Source organism: Rutilus rutilus (assembly GCF_951802725.1).
Source record: "Rutilus rutilus genome assembly, chromosome: 19".
NCBI lineage: Eukaryota > Metazoa > Chordata > Actinopteri > Cypriniformes > Leuciscidae > Rutilus > Rutilus rutilus.
Window position 1 is genome coordinate 15,905,146 of NC_140232.1, and position 21,091 is coordinate 15,926,236.

The 21,091-nt window shown below is 38.5% G+C and overlaps 1 protein-coding gene across 3 annotated transcripts in view; it reads right to left on the reverse strand.

Moving 5' to 3' along the window:
• Positions 1-21,091, reverse strand: part of ncor2 (nuclear receptor corepressor 2) — a 110,365-nt gene that overhangs the window by 42,618 nt on the left and 46,656 nt on the right. For all 3 annotated transcript variants that reach the window (XM_084389875.1, XM_084389874.1, XM_084389873.1), the window contains exons 4-8: positions 20,684-20,861; positions 9,682-9,870; positions 7,055-7,168; positions 1,341-1,397; positions 377-429 (exon numbers count right to left, since the gene is read on the reverse strand). In XM_084389875.1, coding sequence (XP_084246001.1) covers positions 377-429; positions 1,341-1,397; positions 7,055-7,168; positions 9,682-9,870; positions 20,684-20,861 — 591 coding nt within the window. The remainder of the gene's footprint in view (positions 1-376; positions 430-1,340; positions 1,398-7,054; positions 7,169-9,681; positions 9,871-20,683; positions 20,862-21,091) is intronic.

Here is a 21,091-nt window from a genome sequence, read left to right on the forward strand (position 1 = left end):
GATAATATTTAATAATTTTTTTGCACTTCTCTGTGCAACCAAGAGAACAGTTCAAAAAACCCAAATGGTCTTCAGCTGCATGATGCACAGGGCTCAGAAGCAAAATTACGAAGACCAAATAAATTTTGCAAACGAAGGACTAAACGAACGAACATATAAGGAACTACAATATTAGAATATTAATTGGGGTCTATGCCTGTGTGCCAACAATGCTAGTTCTCAGTTTCAACCCTCAATAATTATAAACTGCACTAATTGAGATGGAAAATAAGCATGATTGTAATTAGTTAGGCTTCAGATTTCTATATCTCTCAGTGGACACAGTTGTTTTTGAGTTTTTAAGGAAAGAGAGGGAGACAGAGAGAGGCATACTCACATCTTGATGTTCTCATGGTACTGTTTGGTATCAGACGGCTGGTTGTACAAAGGCTGTAGGGGAGACAGATGAAAGCAGTAGAGTTGAGTTTCACACACACAAACACCGCGGTCACATCAAGGCAGCCCAGCTCTGGGAGAACTTTTATTTTTCTAACGGCCCATTTTTCAGCCAAGCCCAAAAACACAAAGAAGATTGTCCTCTCCAACACCACATCTAAAACCTTCTGCTATCATCACCATCATCATGCACTCGTCTGAGAGGTCAAGTGAAGGATTTTGGATGTGAAGGAAAATGGATGTGTGGCAGTAAGTCTCTTCTCTGTCACAGAAGTCCGGAGCATTTGATCAAATGGGCGGCACTAGAAAGGCTGCTCTATCATCTCGATTATCAAAACATTGGAGGTCACTTCCTGTTTGGTTTCTAATGTAATGGATGATGAGTGGAGTTGTGCCAAACGCTTCTACACGAGGTCAACAGCCATGTTGTTAACAAATATGCAGCAGTGTATCCAGTCAGACAGACTCGCAGGCTGAAGGAGTTCATATTTCAATTCACACTGTGGAGGTCATGTTACAGCAGTCGGTTTTCATACACCTCAAATGTGAAGCTCACATAAAAAAATAAAACCTTTTTTTTTATGATTTGAGAAATCAGCTCATTCATTGTAGAAAAACCTGTTAAATATTAAGATATTGCGATGGTTTTGATGAATGTTGTCACAGAACATGATGACAAACTGAAGACCCTGTCAATGTCAACTCTAACATAACTGGCTAATGTGACACGACCCCATCTATCTTTGAAAAGTACACTGTGCAAGTACATGAGCTGAGCTGATACTGCAATAAACGAATATATTGGGATCAGCTGACACCTTAAGTTATTTTTAATAGAGAAGATTGCTGGGGAAAAATAGGGACGATATGTGAAAAAAAGGAAGGAGATAAAAATGTGGACTCACCAGCTCTACTCGGGGTCCGAGTCCCTCCAGGATCCGGTGAGCCTCCTCTGCTTTTTTCTGTTCAAAAAACACACAAGGCGCACATGTCAGCAGCACATCACCACAGCAACACACCTTACACTCTCTCTCTAGTGCACACACATAAACAAGCAAGTGTATAAGGGATGTACTATTAATAGAGGTCTCAACAGAATACACTCGCTGCCCTCTGCCATCTATCTCTCTCCCCACTCTTTATGAAAGAGGAAGAGGGGGGGGAGAGAGAAAGATGGCTGGGGAGGTAATCCAATTAGATGCAATAAAGACAGAAGAATCTATTACATTATGTGCTGTCCTACTCAAATACAGAGAGAGAAAGTAAGAGAAAGAGAAAAAAAATGGAGACCTAATAGGGATATGGTGACAAAAGCAGCAGATTGTTGGCAGTTTTGTGTGGCTTGTGTGTCTCTTTCATACAAAAGCCCGTAGAAGTACATTATTTTTCTCTCGCGCAAACAAAACTGAAAACTTTTAAGAATAGTCACACACAGGTACTAATGCACACTCAAAAAGTAATGGGGTGATTTTATTCCATTACTGAGATTGGATAAATAGGGCACTTTCTACTATCCATTGATGCTTACTTCATTTACATAGTGTATTCAATATATTCTTGTTTATGACCTCACTAAGAGCAGCTCCAAAATAAGCAAACAATCAGCCTGTCATCATTTTAAAGGGGACGCAACATGGAAAACAGGCTTTCCCTTACTTTCACAATACTAGGCACACTCCTTATAAAAACTAAACTGAGTCATTCAAATATCACTGATTATGACGTCAACCATGAGTACATACAATTATGACCACCCACATTTACATAACTATTCAGAATACAGCAACTTCAGCTGCCCTGGCAAACTACTCGTTTCATATAAGTAGGGCTGCAAACAGCAGCTGCACTGATAACTGATCATTCTATTCATTTTCTTCAATTTATCTTTTTTTCATATTATGAAGATTTTACGATTTAAAAAACAAAATGTAATTAAAAATTATTAAATAATATTACTATTAATTATTAATAATATTACATTAAAATATAAAGTAAACCATTGGTACATATATTATTCTAAAAACTGATTAAATAAAAAATATATTTATACAAATAATAATTCAATTTATTTTCATATGTAGGTGCAAATTTCAATTACAAAATTTTATTGAAATAATTGATATACCAATGTATATTATTGGTCAAAAGCAATGCTCAAATATGCCCAATATCTTTGTCTTCATTTGGTTGACATATGCATGCATGCTTGCTTTATGTAGTATTTGTATTTTAATGAATACTAGTTTACTGTTAGAGCTGTTTTATTGATTTGCCCAATGCAAATAGGTTAGATAATCATAACAGGTTATTTACATAGAGGTGTATTAAAAGGTACTGTAGTCAAATTAGCTCTTTTATTTCCCAGGGAGAAAGGATACAAAACCTGTTTTCCTGCTGGAATCTGGTCCAACATTATCAGTGCACTTCAAAGGAAAACAACAAACTGGTACTGTAGAACATGGCACCTTTAATAAGACAATTTCCTCTCCCACTGTGAATCGGCGTGATACTGGCACTTTAACAAAACTAGCTTCTGTATTCTATCTCATGGATTTCAGAGAGCATTGAGTGCTTCCTGGAAGAGAGCAGGAAGGAGTGAGCCCTCTTCGGCAGTATCGCAGCATGAGAGACCTTAATGGATTAAGAGATGGAGGGTGTGATTAAAAGATCACAGCAGGACGGAAGCCAGAACCACCTGACAGAGGAAACGAAAGTTCTGACCTGGATACACTTGAGGTAGAGAACAGTAAAAGGCAGATTAAATTATGATGGAGATGCATGAAGCTTTCAGCAGGGTAAGCAGAAATTTTGTGCCAAAAATGTGCCAGTAATCTGATCACTCAAACCTCAGGAGGTGGTTTGAGACGCAGACAAGACGCAACAACCAGAAAAGAAATGAAATAAAAAAACAACCACCACATTAACAAATAAAAATGTGCTACATATTGGACTCTCAGATGGCCCAAATACTGGATAACTGTCATCATGTTTTTTGTGCCTTTATAATCATATGTTAACAGATTATCACAGCCAAAACTCCATTACTAACATATCTGTTAGTAACAAAGTACTTGAAGTCAATTTCTCATAAAAACAAGATGCAAATAAATATTTTATATTATATATAAGCCCTACCCCCAGTTTGACTCTCTTCTTTAATCCTCTAGTCTCTCCCCACTAGAGGGACCCCTAGCACCACAGACACATTGTATACTGTGTGACTTTCTACAACTGCATCCTAATTTACATAGAATCCATTGTATAGAATATGCAAGCTTAAGAGTAGTGCACCCCAAATCATAGTGCCTCAAAGTATTTCAAAGGAGCATAGATGGAATGCTATTTCCATTTGGATTTTCTGTAAAGGTTCCGTTTGGACTTTTTCATTAATTTACTGTAGACAAGTACAGGCAAGGAATAATGTCAAAATTTCCAGCTAGAGCCTAATGTTATAGTCGCATCAATACACAAATGTATGACAAGGTGGTACATGCCAATTCTGGTGTACTGTCTTTATACAAATTAACAAGTATGTATTATGCTTTTAACAGCAATTTAGTACACAGTGTGAGAATTAAGATTAGTCAATGGTTCTGTCTGAGAGAGTCTCTGGAGCTGGAGAAGTGGTGTGATTCAGCATAATGGACTGTGTCTCTGAGTCATGTGGTGGCGGGGGGGCTGAGTTCACAACCAATTGACTGCAGCACCTCATTACACCTTTAACAGCTCGTTTCTCTCATTAAGGTCTGTCACAGCTGTTTGACTTACCTGTGTCTGTTCAAAGATGACTTTCTCTGAATATCAGCATTCATTTGTTTAAAATGTGTGTGTACTTGTCTAACATAGGAATATACACACATATATATACATAGTACTGTGCAAAACTTTTTTTTTAACTAAAAAAAGTTTTGTAAGTTTTTTAAGAAAGTTTTGTAAGAAAGTTTTTTTTTTGTAGTAAAAAAAAAGTTTTGCACAGTACTATGTATATATATGTGTGTACTTGTCTAACATAGGAATATACACACATATATATACATAGTACTGTGCAAAACTTTTTTTTTAACTACTATTTGCTGAAGTTTGTCAATAGGAAATATCAGTTTACATTTCCAAACATGTATTTTGCCATTGTAATAATCCAGTGAGATTCCTGTATGCAAGGAGTCTGACAACAGCCGGTATGCTCCACACAGAGATCTGATCTCACCATCAACGAGTCTGTCTGTGATTACATGAAGAAATAGAAAATGATACAGACTAAATTCAGAACTGTGGCTAAGTCTCCACAAGACACTTGAAGAAACCAACATTCAAAACTACAGCACTGTGAAAAGTTTTAGGCACTTGTGTGAAAATGCTGTAAAGTGAGGAGGCTTTCAAAAATAAGGTCATAAATAGATTTTATTTATCAATTAACTTAACTAAATCAAATCAATAGTTGGTGCGACCACACTTTGTAGGGCTGGGCGATAAATCGATTTTATCGATTAATTCGAATGTGCAGTTTACGTCGATTTTTTTGAATGAAAATCGGTTTTCTCTTTAACATTCGCAGACGCTCCCCTCTGGGCTCCCGTAGCTCCGAACGGGCTCAGCTCTTCCCCCGCGCGTTTGGCATAGAGATACACAAACAACACGGCAAGACCGCGGCAGCACAAACACACCCGCCAAAAAAACAACCTACAGTCTTACAAACTGAATCCGCAGTGCTGCCAACTCTAACGAATTCACCGTGAGACTCACGCAATCGTCACTTTTTAAACGCTCTCACGCCACACATCCATTTTCTCACGCAGAGAAAAGTCGCGAAGCAAAGAGGACACTGACACCGACAGACAAGAAAGAGAAGGTTACTATTGCTATGAAACAAATTCTCAGCTCTCAGATTCTGTCGATTTAATCACGAAATTCAAACAATAAACACCGTTTTGGCGCTTGACAGATCGCTGACAGATTTCAAGCGTCACGTGAACCGATCATCTGTTACTCTTTACTACTAGTTAATAGTAGGCTAAATAAACACGAATGATCAATAGGTAATTTGAAAGATACAGTTCAACTTACCGAAATGAAATAAAATCGATCGATCTGTGTTTTTCAACTGCGGAAAGAGGTCTATAATAACAGCTAGAGGACAATATAAATGTAAATAAATGTAGGTCATGTAAAGTTACTTTTACCTCTGGAAAGCCCATTAATGACCATAGCACGTTAGTTGGACTTTAAAATAATTGCTGTATAGAGTAGTATTTTGCTAAATATGATAACTATATTACATATTTATTATATTTTTACCTATATCATTCAAATATTATAATGTTGAACTTGTTATTATAAAAAAACGCATAATATTTAATTTGAGATGCTATTTTTAACCTTTAATAATAATACCAGCTGACAGGGCTTTAAATTAACATGTAGCCTATCTACTGTACCTAGTATTTATCCAAAGGAATCGATATTGAATCAAGATCAGAATCAAATCACAAGAATTGAATTGAAATTGTGAAAGCAATAGGCTAATAAAAACAGTAGCATACCAGTCACTAAACTTAATAAAATTCTGTTTAGTTACCAAATGTTTTGACAATCACATTACACTTGATTGTGATGAAAAAAAAAAATTAACGTTCCCCACCAATCCCAATCCACCCATTTCATGTTACGGTATGTTACGTTATGTTACATTTTCACTGTTTACAAAGCCAGGGCCTGCCATCTTGTCTTTTTGGCTTGTTGTTTCTGATTGCTCTTTAACCCCAAGGGGAAAATCCAAATCAAATCCCAGAAGGGAAAATCAAAACAAAATACAGTTAAAAATTGTTTGAACAATTTCTTTGTCATCTGCAGATTGATTTTAAGTAGGGGAAGAAAAAAAAAAAAAAATCGATTTAAATCGTAAATCGGATTTTTTGTAAAAAAATCGGGGATTTTTTTTTTTGGCCATATCGCCCAGCCCTAACACTTTGCGTTTAAAACAGCTTTTGTCTGAGGTACACTTTTAGTTTTTCAGGTAGCTTTGTAGGCATGTTTCCATTTTCGGTGTGAAAATACAAAATACCAGACTTTTGCACAGCACTTGAGACGCGCACAAGTCAGCAATATTTCTGATGATTTATTGGCATGAAGTTTCGTGCACAATGACAAACAGGAGTGCAACATTCTCAAAAAACAATAAGCAGAGTGGACTGCCATAACATCAATGAACAAAAAAACATTACTGCAGGCTTCAACATGGCTGTGTTTACGATTATAAATGTCAAACAAATTTCGCCTACGTAGGCGATTGTAGCCCGTAGCCCGAATCTGTATCTGTAAGCATGAGACTGTCTGAATACCAGCAGAATTCACATTTTTGTAGTAAAAAGAGACACATTATGCAGAAGTATAATTTGCTGTTATGTGTGTTTGTCAGAGCCTGCAGTTGCTGTGTGATGTGCATTTGCTGCGGGAGTATTGTGACGTGCTCCGAGAAGGCCGTTAAAATCGATTCCATATTTTTGTTTTTCGAATTTCGATCACAAAGTGACAGCCCTAATATATATATGATATATACATGATATATACACACACACAGTATATAAGATGCAGTATGCGCAGTGAATGTTTTTGTTCTCACCCTGTTTTCATCATAGATGATCTGGACAAGGCTGCGGTGTTTGGCTTCACTGGGTGGAGGTGAGATGGTGCGCTCTGGCTCCTGGGGTTTCGCAGCCTCTTCCTCCAGTTGTTGCTAAAAGAAAATACAGAGCATGAAAGACCTTCCTGACAACGGCGACTGCCATAAATCAATAATGACAAAGAGATGCACCGATACTACATGTTTCCGCCGATAATGATAGCTGATTTTTCAGAATGATATCTGCCGATGCAGACACCAATAGTTTGATTTTTCTTAAGGAAAATAATGCTGCAAACTATACAGGGAACCTTCTCATTTGGTACACTATAATATCATAGTTTACAAGTAACAACAGAGGTATTATATTCAACTGCTATTTATTTTCAGATATAATAATTACACGCCAATAAAAAGTGTTTGTATACAACACAGATGCACATAAGCAGTTTTAATAAGCACTTGTCTTCATGGGAAATTTATTCAAACATGCATATATAGTTAACTAATATAGTTTTTTAACTAACTAATGAACCGTGAACATCGGATAACTTTCCTGAGGTAAATGCAACATTAAGTGACATTGTTCACAAGCTGTTAGATTTATTGACATCTTTCCACGGTTGAAACAAGTGATTACATGAGACAGGTTTCGGTATGTTGTACTGCATCTTTCAACATACCTTCATACATGAAATCCATGTATGTTTTTAAGTTATTTTATAACTTGTAATAATGTGGAAGAAAAGACTTGTGCTCTGGCTGCTGCTTAAACTGAGGCACTACAGCCATCTGTCACGTCACATTTAAGAGTGTCAAAACAAAACAAAATAAAATGGACAGAATCTGAAAGATGAGACTATGTTTCGTATCAGAAGTAACAAAGCACAAAGCTCTTTGGAATTATTGGATGGGAGGCGCACTACATTAACTTGCCCTCAATTGAACGTGAGACATTTTCTTCACACACAGTATGAGTTGCAGTCCGACAAGTTTTTTCCGCACCCTTTTGATTGACAGGATATAATCGGCCCTGATCGTCAGCTGTTTTTAAACAACCGACTAAATGGCCTATCCACCGGCGCATCTCTAAAAATAACTATACTGAAACTCTTATTTATACTGATGAAAGAGGACTAATGTAACTACTGATATAATCAGACAGACACAACAAGGATCCAATATTATGTGAGCTAATTTTAACGCTACCTCCACATCAGAAGAAATGACAGAAAAGTTATCTGATTGGCTGAAGAGCACTAACGCTTTAGCTAAGAGAGTCAGCGAGACAACTTAATAGTCAAAGATTAATGATAAAAAAAAATCAGTTTACACACAGATGCACACACAAACACAGAGGCCCTGGCTGCAATGAAATCCTGAAATGGGCCTCCTTGCAAACATAAGCCAAAACTCATATGGATCAGCTCTAGTGCAGGATCAAGATGCTGTGTGTGCGCTGAGTTAAAGAAAATAAACGAGCCGCCCCGCCGAGCTCACAGACAGACAAACACACGGTAATCTGATATTCTCACTTCTCTCTTCCCTCCATCACTCCCCCGCTTTACGTTAAAGTTTACCGCACCATTTAATTGCCCCAGATGTTTTAATGCTTGGAGCAAACCTGAGGGGAGGGGAGAGGAGAGAGATGGACGGGGTCCGTTACCTCACTGAAAATAGATGCCAAATCTTTCAGAAAAAAAACAGTATGGGGTTGTGGGGCAGATGAGGAGAGGTTCATTTTTCTTGGTAGCGTGACTGTACTTATACAACCACTCAGGCTCAAAGCCGTTTCACTCCCTCTCCAATCCTCCATCGACCCCACAATGGACTAGCCCATGGAGTGCGCAGGTGGCTTCGATTTATTGAGCAGCAGTTTGGACACGGTCCAAAACCTCAAGTGAATGGGGGGGTCTGTTTTACAAGAAGACAAGGTCTGCTTATATATTTTCTGCAATGGCCCTGATAAAAAAAAAAAAGAGACTAGAAATATCAGAGAATAAGTTCTAACGCAACCTTATAAAATAGTCTTATTATACATGCATTTACTCTTGTGCAAATTAAAACATATAATAGTTGAATGTACTTGATGCAATTATTCCGCTGAAATAAGTGACCTAAAATTATACTGCTGCATTAATGTTTGAAGTAGACCACTGAGTAATGGCACTGCCAAGAGAGAGAAAGAGAGCTTGAGAGGGAGAGAAAAAGGAAGGAAGGAGACCGAGAGGAAACAGAGGAAGTGTGTTTGTAGCCGTGTGGCCTGCTGAGGCAATAACCACACAATAATCACAACTCTGCTCCCCGCACACACACTCGTCTACTACTGCTACCAGACTCAAAGCGTCCAGATTACATAACACTAACTCCACTGTGGATGAAAAGTATCTACTTGTGCTTATTACTGAGCTGTACTTAGAAATAAATCCTTGTCCTCTTCTAAATAAAAAGCTTTGCAATGCTTTCCTGGTGCTTATTTTAAAAGGCCAACTTTTCCTGAAAAAAGGATTTTAGGATCCTTTATGCAAATAAATGGCCAGAATGTGCTTGGCGGGGAGGATTCATAGAGTTGCTATCTAAACTTCTCTACATATTTACAGCTTCAAGATAACTGGGGTGAAGCTTACCTGTTTTTTACGCAGTTTGCATATCTGCTGCTCCACCATGGTGATCTCCCGGTCCACACGGTCCATGTTCTGGATTAGCTCCTCTTTGGAGAGGCGGGAGGGAACCAGGTCCAGGTCAGCCTCCATGGGCACCGGGCTCACAGGAGAGATGGGCTCAATCTTTCCAATAGAACTGCTGCTGCTGTGCTCCTGCATAAAAACATCATTGTACCCATTCAGAACTTGTAGATGCTTTGTGGTGTTTGTCAAAGCTGTGGGCTTAAATTACTTTTCCTCTGATTAACACGTACAATAAGTACCACATACAATAAGCGCATTTGTGCGTTTGAAACGAGTTACGTGTCAAGGTTTCATTCACCTTATAGGTTTGGGGATTTGAACAAACCCCTAAGCATGAGCAATAGCAATAGTGATGCATGCCTTGGCAAGCACCACAAATTAATACAATTCAGCACTTCAGGTTTTTCTTTTTCTTTTTTTTTTTACATTTTGGGTTCTTGGAGATAGATACAATGCACTCATTCTTCTCTAAAGAATGATGGTTACAACACAAAACCGCTTAGAGACTGTTTAGCAGTAAAATCTTATAATAAACTGGTGAATGTACACACAGCAGATCAGTGGTTGAGACTATTGGAAAATCAGCTAGTTTAAAGTGTGGTAAAGAGCTTCTGGGTTCATCCTCTCACATGAAGAGAATGTTATATAAGAGGAGTGATCAGGGAGGGCGCCTGCTGTTCTCTCTCTCATCACCCCTTAAAGAGCACTCAGGCAGAGCAGTCCTCAAGGCAAGTGCCTGGACAGAATCACCAAACTAAAATACAATAACAAATAATAACAATAACCACCAACAACATTTTTAGTGGCATCTGACTTTACTGGCATCTGGCTCACGTGAAAGATTATGAGAATATAGACGATGCAAATGCTATGTTCCATAATTAATCTCATCTTCATGAAACCCCTTTAACATTAAAATATGTGGCTAAAATATCCAATTCCAGGATGTCCATGGAAAGAGAGAGACAAAGCCCAAGGACCGAGGACACCCTGAGAGCCTTGCTAATGTTCAAAACATCCCTAGGGGCATTCCAAACTTCAGGCGGGATTTAACACTTGAAAGAGGATTTGACAGAGTCACTTTAGGACTCAAAGCTGTATAACTCTCTCTCACTCACACATACACAGTGTAGAACGAAAAGTGCAAATGAGTGCATGAGAATTAAAACACCAAGCTGCTATATATAAACAAACCTGTGCTAAGAAATGGATATGCACTGCAGTAACCTTCACACAAACAGGTACAAGTGCTAACACACACACTTTCTTGTACATCTATCTTTGTGAGGACATTCATTGACACAATGCAGTCTCCAGCTCCTTACCCTACCCATCGCTACTAATGGCGCTTTTCCACTACACAGTACCAGCTCGCCTCGGCTCGGCTCGGCTCGACTCGGCTCTGTTTGGTTTTCCACTGTGTAAAATTTGTACCTGTACCTGCTTCCAGGTACTTTTTTTCATACCACCTCCGGCGAGGTTCTAAGCGGGCTTAGGCGAGCTGAGGCGATACTAAAATGTGACGTGAAAACACAGCAGACTGCTGATTGGTCAGAGAGAATCGTCACTATTCACTGCGTCATCATTGCACGCGCCAGACGGAGTATCCTGAATAAAAAACAGCAAAAACAAAAACATCCAAAAACAGCATACACTCGATTTCCTCCTTTGCCCTGTGTGTGTGTGTGGGTAGCGGGTGTGTCTCACGCGTCTCGCGTAAAAGATTAAGTCACGGCAGTTTCCTGCGGCGTCGCTATGACGTCCAGGTACTATTGCGGAGGTACTATCTGCAATGGAAAACGGAGCGAAAAGCGAGCCGAGCCGAGCTGAGTCGAGGCGAGTCGAGTCGAGTCGAGCTGGTACTGGTAATGGAAAAGCGCCATAAGTGCCTAACATGAACCCCTACCCTAAACCTACCCTTAAACTTATTATAACCTTATCCCTGAAACCAAGTCTTGACCATCAATCAGAACTTTAACGGGGTCTCAGAAAGTGTGGACCAGCCAAAATCTCTTTACAACTTTGTGAATCAAAACTACTCCTTTCCTAGTAAAAAATGAACTTGATTTTCTAAAGTCAATGAATAAGCAACAGCTGAAACCAAACCAAACCAAACCAAACATGTCAATCTCTGTGTAACAATTTATTTAAGCCACAAAATAACTTCCTTCCATAAAATAAGTATAATGAACTACGCAAAAAGCATCTGAATGTCTCCAGCACATTTATAAGTACCCAAATATAAAACATATTTCACCCCTCACAGACATTATCACATCCGTCAAAAAATTTGTCTGGCTGTCCGTTGGAATATTAGAATTAAAAGCATTGACACAACACACTAATGGGCATCAACAACTTCACTGAATACTAAGAAATGAATAATTATTACCTTACGATCCATCTGTTTTCAAATCCACATCGTTTGAATAACAGAACATCGATGTCTGCGGACGCAAGAATAAATTTGATCTTCACTCGCTGAAATTCAATCGGAATGATCAGGGAACAGAGAGAAATACTTCCCACTGCATTCTAAACGGAATAAACGCCAATTGAAAAACTTGACCAGGTTAGTGAATTTTTATGCACGAACAAAACCAGCAAAGCAAGTTTGAGAGGTGGCGCCCCGCCAAATCTCGCGAGAATCACGACATGCTTTACGGCACGACGTCACATACATCAACAACATATGAAGCAGCCTCTATGGAAGACACTAGCATGCTTTTCAGATGTGAATCATGGCAGAGTCGACGAAGAAAACGAAGAAAGCGCGGTCGGAAGAGTGCAGAGACGGCTCTGCGTGAGTGGTTTTTACGACAGTAACGTTACTCCACAAGTGCTCCACAGCGACTCTAGGGGTCTCTGTTTGAGAAAAACGGAAACTGGATAGTGTGCCTTTAAAGCACAAAAAGATTGCTATTTAAAGGGATACTCCACTTTAAAATGAAAATTCTGTCATCATATACTCACCCTCATGTTGTTTCAATCCTTTATGAATTTCTTTCTTCTGCTGAGGAAGATATTTAGAAGAATGTCAGTAACCAGACAGTTTCTGGTCTCATTGACTTCCATAGTATATTTTTTTCCTACTATGGAAGTCAATGAGACCAGAAACTGTCTGGTTACTGACATTCTTCTAAATATCTTCCTTTCTGTTCAGCAGAAGAAAGAAATTCATACAGGTTTGAAACAACATGAGGCTGAGTATATGATGACAGAATTTTCATTTTAAAGTGGAGTATCCCTTTAAATTCGATGTCTGCATGTTCTACGTGTTTGAGTGAATGAGTGGCAGTTTTGTCTACTACACAAAGTTTGGTAAAAGTTTTTCTTAAAAAAAATAACAATATATCACTATTGAAAAGCAGTACGTACTTAAAGTAATAATAATACAGTTTATTAAAACATTTAAAGGAATATCATAGAATGTCATTTTTTTGTAAATGTTTTATTTAAACTGTAAATCTGTTTTGTGAAGCACCTTGTTAAAACATTTAAGGCATTCTTCTAATCTAATTTAATTAGGCTACACTTAAAAAAAAAAAATTGTTAAAGTTTCATACATTCATCTGATTAACACTGTTTTGATAACAAAATTGTATATATTTTCTTGATTCTGTGTTTTATGAGTTAAAAAAGACAACACAGAATTCCTAAATAAACATTTTATAGCTTACTATTACTTATTTTATAAATAGTTTTTTTTTTTTATTGATTAGATGGTCTTTTTGATTATGCAATTAAATAATTTAAATGGAATGACAAAACTTCAATCTGAAAACCTGGAATAAAAAATAAATAAATATAAGGTAAATATAAGAGACTTCCTTTATTTATAAAATTCACTTTATGAACAGAATAAAAAAAAATATTATCGACTCCAAAGTTTTGAACGGTAGTGTATATTCAAATAACTCATTTTCAAAATACAAAAGTCTTTTTGATATACAAATTTATCTCAGACCTCAAGAAAAAAAAAAAAAAATCTCTCAGATCACGATATGACACTTGCTGAACTAATATCAAATGCAGTGCCATTTTGACTTCGTGTCAGTGATTATGGGATGACTGGACAGTGTGTTGTGGTGACATTTCAGCTCTCAGCTGCCATGACAACAGCTGTGGCAAAACAACCCACCACAGTGGACATACCAGTACATGCGTTTGTGTCTTCGCATTTCACTTCTGTTCCAGGACCATTTCATGCAATGATTCACATTACAGACATGAATGATACCTCAAACCACATGGCTTGAAAATTAAAAAGCATTACTAGGGCAAACAGAACTAGGAATGACTACTAGTGACCAAGCAGTACAGCAACTGGCAGTATGAATGTGGTTTTAGTGATGTGATAAGATTTTTGCCAGGCTGACAGTTAGGCCTGGGTATCGTTCAAAATTTTTCGATTTCGATACCGATACCTTGACTTTGATTTCGGTTCCTGAATGATCTTTTTTTTTTTTCTATAAGAATTTTATTAAATCCGTTTTAGGGGTGTAACGATTCGTTTTAACAACGATTCGATTCGTATCGCGATTCGTGGTTGTCGATACGATTCAAGGACGATATTGGTTCATTTAGAACGATACGATCCGATACGATTCAGTGACTTGAACTCGATTCAGTGACTTTTTAGCCAAAAATTCTTGAAAGAGAATCAGGTATCAATTAATTATGCACGTGCAATTAAAGAGTGCACGCTAGGAGCACAGTATAACGATGACAGGACATGAGATTTCGTTTTTCTGAGGTGAGAGACTTTATTTCGTTACGTTGAAGTTATGAAAATAATGATAGAATAATGACACGGACATATAGCCTGACAACATCATCAGACCGCAGATACTGAATCTGGACAACACGTTTTTTCTAATTTAAAACGTAACGACGTTGCATGCTTGTAGTTTATTTTGTGCTTTATATATAGCTAGTGAAACGATATAAGCCTGCAGCGCGCGCCGCCGCCGCATTTGCGCGTGCAATTGAAGAGTGCGCGCTACTCTAGTAGGCTATAGCGGCTGAGAGGACAGGAAAGTCCGTTTTTCTGAGGTGAGAGACTTTGCGCTGCTTGTTGTCTTCGCGCTGCTGCTGGCGCGTCACGCATGGCGATCACGTCACAGATAGGCAGACTGAATCGAGTAACGGTTAACGCCTTTATCATTAAAAGTGCTAAGAAAAAAACATCCTTATAAAGTTTGACTTGCTTAAATCCAATGCGTTATTTCATAGTATCGATACATTCGATTCATTACCTTTTAAAACGATGTTAGATCGATATATGTCTAGATCGATATAACTTGCCGAGCACAGATCGATGTAGTTGGATCATTATGAATATAAATCGATACATCGATGTAGTTGATGAATCGTTACACCCCTATACATTACATATTACCTAAATAAAAAATAAAAGCTTTATTTTTGACTTTTTTTACAGACTCAATGATTCATATAGGCCACTGGGGGGAGGAATATATGCTTCGTACTCAAGCGCACGCATAAAGTTGGCGTTGCTGCACGCGCCAATAGAGAGAAATGCACCTTTCATAATGAGAGAGAATTTGTTTTCAATTCAAACTGATTCGTTTAAAAGAAAACAAGGCAAGTAGCCTATACGCAGAGTTTCGGTTCATTTGTGACTCCCTCCAGTTTATCATGCAGTCGAAGACGGAGCAACTTTCCGCTCTTAAAGGGTAACTGAACCCTAAACAAACTTATTTTAGTTAATGATCTCTAAGAATGGGGCTTTATTAGTCCTGTTCATTGATTCAAGTAACTTTTTTGACATTTGGGTATAAAAAGTGTTTTAATTCTACAATATATGGTGTAAAAACATCTGAGTGCTGCCCTCTTCAGGTTGAACAGTGGCTACTTCAGGTTTGCGGTGCTACGTGACGCAAGTGGTACTACGTGACGTAAGCAGGTTCCAGCTCACCACGCCCTTGGTACGAGCTCACCACGCCCTCCCTCGCCAGTGGAGCTCAAGTGTGCAACCTGAATTTTACACGGGATTGCTTCTCCAACGCAATAGAGGTGGAAATGGGCTTCTCCGAACAGCTCGCGCTGAAAAGCGACGCAGTGCCAAACGCTGCTCCTCCTGCATGGACTCCACCACCGCAGCGGCGTCTTGATGTGAGTGATCATATATATATATATATATATATATATATATATATATATATATATATATATATATAAAAATCACAATTTATGGTTAGGCTAAAGTTAATCCTCTGGGGTCGACAAACGCGCCGGCGCATTTTGCTGGATTTTTTCCACATAGCGGCAAAATGTGAATATGCCTACAGAGAGTGCGCGCTCTTTTATCAACTCGATAAAACTCATCAGATGCATGTACTTCACATCATCTTGCGACCCTGTGAGTCACTCTCCATTTTAGAGTCTGACAGTAGCTGTCAATTAATCCGTTACTGCGGGTCTCAGGTGAGGTCTCAAGGTCTCGGGTCTCAAAACTCCAACCCAACTAATATAAATTTCAAAGATTATTTAAGACAAGTAAACAGTCATTAATAAAATAAAAAAAATAAAAAATAATCCAACCACAAGCAATAGCACAAATAAAAAAAATACAATAGAACAAAGATACAAATGAAATAATCAGTGCTTTTCAGGTAGGTGTACGAGCAGTTTTCAGGTACAAAAATTGAATAAAGAAATCAAATGTAAAATAATACTGCATATAATCTTCACTGTACAAATTAAATAAAAGGTTAATTCTTATTAAAGTTACAAAAAAGTTATTCAGTGAAAAGCAGGTAGTAATATCCTTGTTTTTTGTAGTTTGATTAACATTAAAACACAGACAGCAGCAGGAATATCAGGCTGCTGTCACTAAGACTAATGCACGGATCCAATATAATGATAAGTGTTGTCTTTCTCTACTGTTCTCTAAGTCATAACCGACTATGTTTACTAGGATACTCGCCAAAGTGGGCATTTTGAGATAAACCTGAGTGAATTTATCCGTTCAATCACAAGGAGACGTGAAAGAGAATTCATTTTATTATTTGCACGCTGTCTGTCTAACTGAGACGAGCAGCTTTCTGTGTGTGCTTCAGATGTGCACACACAAAACTTCTCAAACAGTGCACTCAAGTTCTCTTTCATGTCTTCTTGCTTAAGTTGACAAGGTGTGAAAACGCATGCTGTTGATAAACTTTCGTGATAATGCAGCAATAGCCCGATCAGGACAGTTCCTTCTACTGTCCTGAACGTCTTTCACGCTGAAAAGCGCACCTGCATCCGCCATGTTAAGCGCTGAAAGAATGATAAGGTCAGGTAAGGATAAGGATAACGAAATCATATTAAACGTCTGCGGAAATAAATACGGAAAAAAGACTGAGAATCGATATTGAATCGACCACATTTTAAAAATCTAATTTTTTGCCCAGCCCTAATCCCAGCACAGATCAGCATTAGTCAATCTAAAGAGATGTGAAGAACATATAAAATCCAGTTCTGTTCAGACTCAACAACACGTTTATGAATCATGGGCTGTCAGGGTAACACGAGTCATCTGACACCCTGAGCTGTAACAAGCCATTAGACACAGATGTGCTGGTTCACACCTGTCAGTGCGTTGCAGGTATGCTGCAAATGGCATACACAATCCCACAATAGTGTATGTGAGAGACTCTTCCCCACCCTGAGCTTTCAGTTCCACTCGCTCAGTTTCATGAGTGTCATCGAGTATGACAGCTCTTACATAAAGAGAGGGAGAGATCTCCTCAGTCCACTTTGACTTGAGTGTCCTTTCAAAAGTCCCACTGCCTGTCTCTCACCCAAACATGCTCAAATCCTCATGTAAATATCCTCTATCGCTAAAGCGTCACATCTAGGTCAGCTCCATTACTAATTAATTACTGTTGCACAATGGTTTCCACCTACACACACACACACACACAGTTCTGCCTGCAAGCCCCATATATATTGTCATAGCTGCTAAAAATAGACAAAAGCTTTAGGGGGAAGTCATAACAACTCAGCACAACAACTCTGGATTGAGAGCGTGATCACACTGACCTTAGAGCACAACAAACACAGGCTTGCTCTAAGGGTGTAATCATTCTGCCCTTTACATCACGCCACAAGCAGGAGGTGTGATTACAGAGACCTTAATCATCCTGCACACACACACACAAACTCAGATGCACAATAAAGGGTAGGGCTGTGCGATTAATGTAATTGATTTTCGATTTAGATTTTGGCTTCCAACGATTATGAAAACAAGATAATCAAGGTAAAATGATTATTGTTCTGCTGTCACATTGCGGGTTGTTTCATTCCTCCCCTAAGCCAAACTTAACATCCAAATCAGCCAAATAAGTGAGTGTTGTAAAATGCAGTCTACTGTTGCTAAACTGCGGGAAAGTGCCTGATATTAAACAGTGTCATTAAAAGAGCATTAAGCCATGAAAGAGATACTGTTCCCCAGGCGGCTTTCTGTGCACAAGGTCCGAGACGGAGCGGAATGCACATAGGCAAAGTATACGGGGGTCAAATAGCCTACACACAAAAATGTTAAAAACAATGTTGTCGTAAACACAGTCAGTTATGTCTTAAGTTACTCTTCAAACAACTAATACAAATGCAATAAAATAATATTAATTATATTTGAGTAAGTATTGTGAATATAAATTGCCTAGGTCTACATACAAATGTAGACTACATTCTTTCTTTTAAATAAAAACCCGTGGCGTCATCTATGATTGGTTTACGCATGTCACACTATGGCCTGTACATTCGCTTCGTTTCATTCACTGTCAATGGTTCGCGCTTGGTAATGATGGCTGCGGCTGCAGTAAATAAAATGTTCGTGGTCACCGTTCAAAGTCATACGGGTTCGGGCACCATAATACATCTAAAAATGCATTAAAACATCTCGACGCCACTTTAACTTGGCACGAAGTTCTGGAAAAACTGTGCCCAGATCTTTTCCCATCCCATCTCCCCTCTAGTCTAATGGTGACCGCGTCGACTGACCTGAAGGAATTTTGTGAATTCGAAAGTCTTTTTTTTTTATTTGTTTCCCTTTGAAAATCCACTTTCATTGAAATCTAGTGACTTCTTTTTTTCTTGATTCTGCCTAATTATTATTTTTTTCAAATGAATGCAGCTGGAATTAATGCAATAAACATGTTTTTTGACAAAGATTTCAAATAGTTTGTGGTCTATATAACCTGCATCAGAATGAGGTTTGCAATGGTGCGCCCGAAGGCACGGGTTGAAGACCCAGTCAGTGACGTCACGATATGCAAATTTGTTTAAATTCATACCTACGTAATCACCATGACCAAAATTTTACTTTTTTTTTTTTTTTTTTACATTGAATCTTGAAAATATATATATAGACCTACCTACCGCCCCTTTTTATTTTTATTTTTTGCTGTTACTGCAAACCAAAATATTTTTAAGGATGGCCTGACTCAAAAAACGTGAGTTTCCTGATACGTTGCACCACTGCCACAAATGCTTTAAAACTTCTGCCAACAGCATCGTGCCTCTTTCCGCACAATTTGACTCATCTCGTGAGTCTTATTGTTCCTCTGAGGAAGAGAATAGTGCGAGTCTCTCAAGCAGTCAATAAACACTCTCAGTATTGGCTATGTGATGTACACTTGGCAAAACCTGATACAGTCTGGTGACACCTACAGTTGTAAAGCACCAGAAATGAATCTCACATGGTGTGAGGCAGCAGTATGTTGTTATAAAGAGGCTGCATATACTCCACCTACACACACACACACACCCTTCACAGAGCCCCTGACCTAGAAAAGAGAGTTCTTAAGATGTTGCAGAGTTATTCCAAACATCTGCCTGTGCCGTTTACCGTTACACCACATTCATTCACATATTCATTCCTTCACAACCTAACAAATAAAGCCACAGCTGCCAGAGTCAGAAGTCAGAGATTCTGCTATTACTGACATAACTCTCTAAGATGCAATCTTTTAGACACTCACAACCCAAACAGTATCTAGACACACATATCCGTTCAGTGTTTCCCACAGGATTTTTGTTAAACTATGGTGGGTGGTCCTCAGTCCCTCTAAGGGGGTCCGGGGGCATGCAGAGATTTTATTTTGGTGGAAAGTCTCATTACAAATCTAGTGAAATGCTGTAATTGACAACTATGCAAATGTGAACAATAATGCGTAACTGCATTCCTTCATGCAAGCTAAACTCAGCACATGTACAGTTCACTGCATTCATTCACTGTGAACTGAGACGCGGAGGTGATCACGTGCTGATACCTCAGATAAATCAATGTATGGGAAACACTGCTGTTCTTAACAGGCTTGTGTGGTGGTAAATGGCAGTGTTGACCGGGTGATAAAAACTCAGGCCAATGGAAAATGACAGGCTGATTTACGATGCCAATAAATATGGACTAAGTGATAATCTGCTGAACAGACTTATTATCACTCTTCTCTACAGTCAATCCATGTTCAGCATGCAGCATCCTTTCTATAGCCTAATCCCACAATAATCGCAACGCACAAGCCTGAGGATTCAGAGCAAGAACGTTAATTTTAAAGCTTCTTATTCTCCTATGCATCACGATTCTGAATTTAGTTTTTTCCCCGCATGTGTGTGATAGACAGCCAGATTGTGTTCCATATTGTGCTTGCTGCAAATCACACAAAACCACTGAACAAATACCTTTAAGCAATTTAATGCATCATTGTAGTATTCATTAAAAAAAAAAAAAAAAAAAAATCTTACTGACCCTAACCTTTTGAGTCGTAGTGTAGATTTTAGACAAAAAGTTAAAACAAGTTCTTGGCTGTAGACTGTAATTGGCAATTCACTGGTATCTTGATTCCAGCCAAAGGCAAAAATATCCAGTAATTAGCAATAGGTACTAATCTGGCATCTGGGTTTTAACAACAGTCTGTAAATAAGATTTGCTGACCTTTGCCATTTCCTCAGCTCCACCCACATTGAGGGGCTGACGATGGGCTGAGTGACGAATAAGAGAATCCGTCCCGATTTCCAGGCGAGGACGCTTCATCTCAGAGTACTCCACTTCTGATTGGCTGCTGTGGTCCTGCAGGTAAATGTGTTCATATCGGATGTGGGACTCTTGACCTCTGTAGAGGAAGAAAAGAGCAGGAGAAGTGAATTAACCTAATTTCAAAAGAATGTCAGGATGAACAGGTTGACCAAGTGAATTCATCATTTTTACACATACTTAAGTTGACATTTAACAGCAGTTACATCAACAAAACACAACAGACCTCAGACGGGTGAATATGATTCCAGTAATACAAGACACATATTCATAAGGAGGGCAAGACTTCATTTTATTCATTGGGAATTA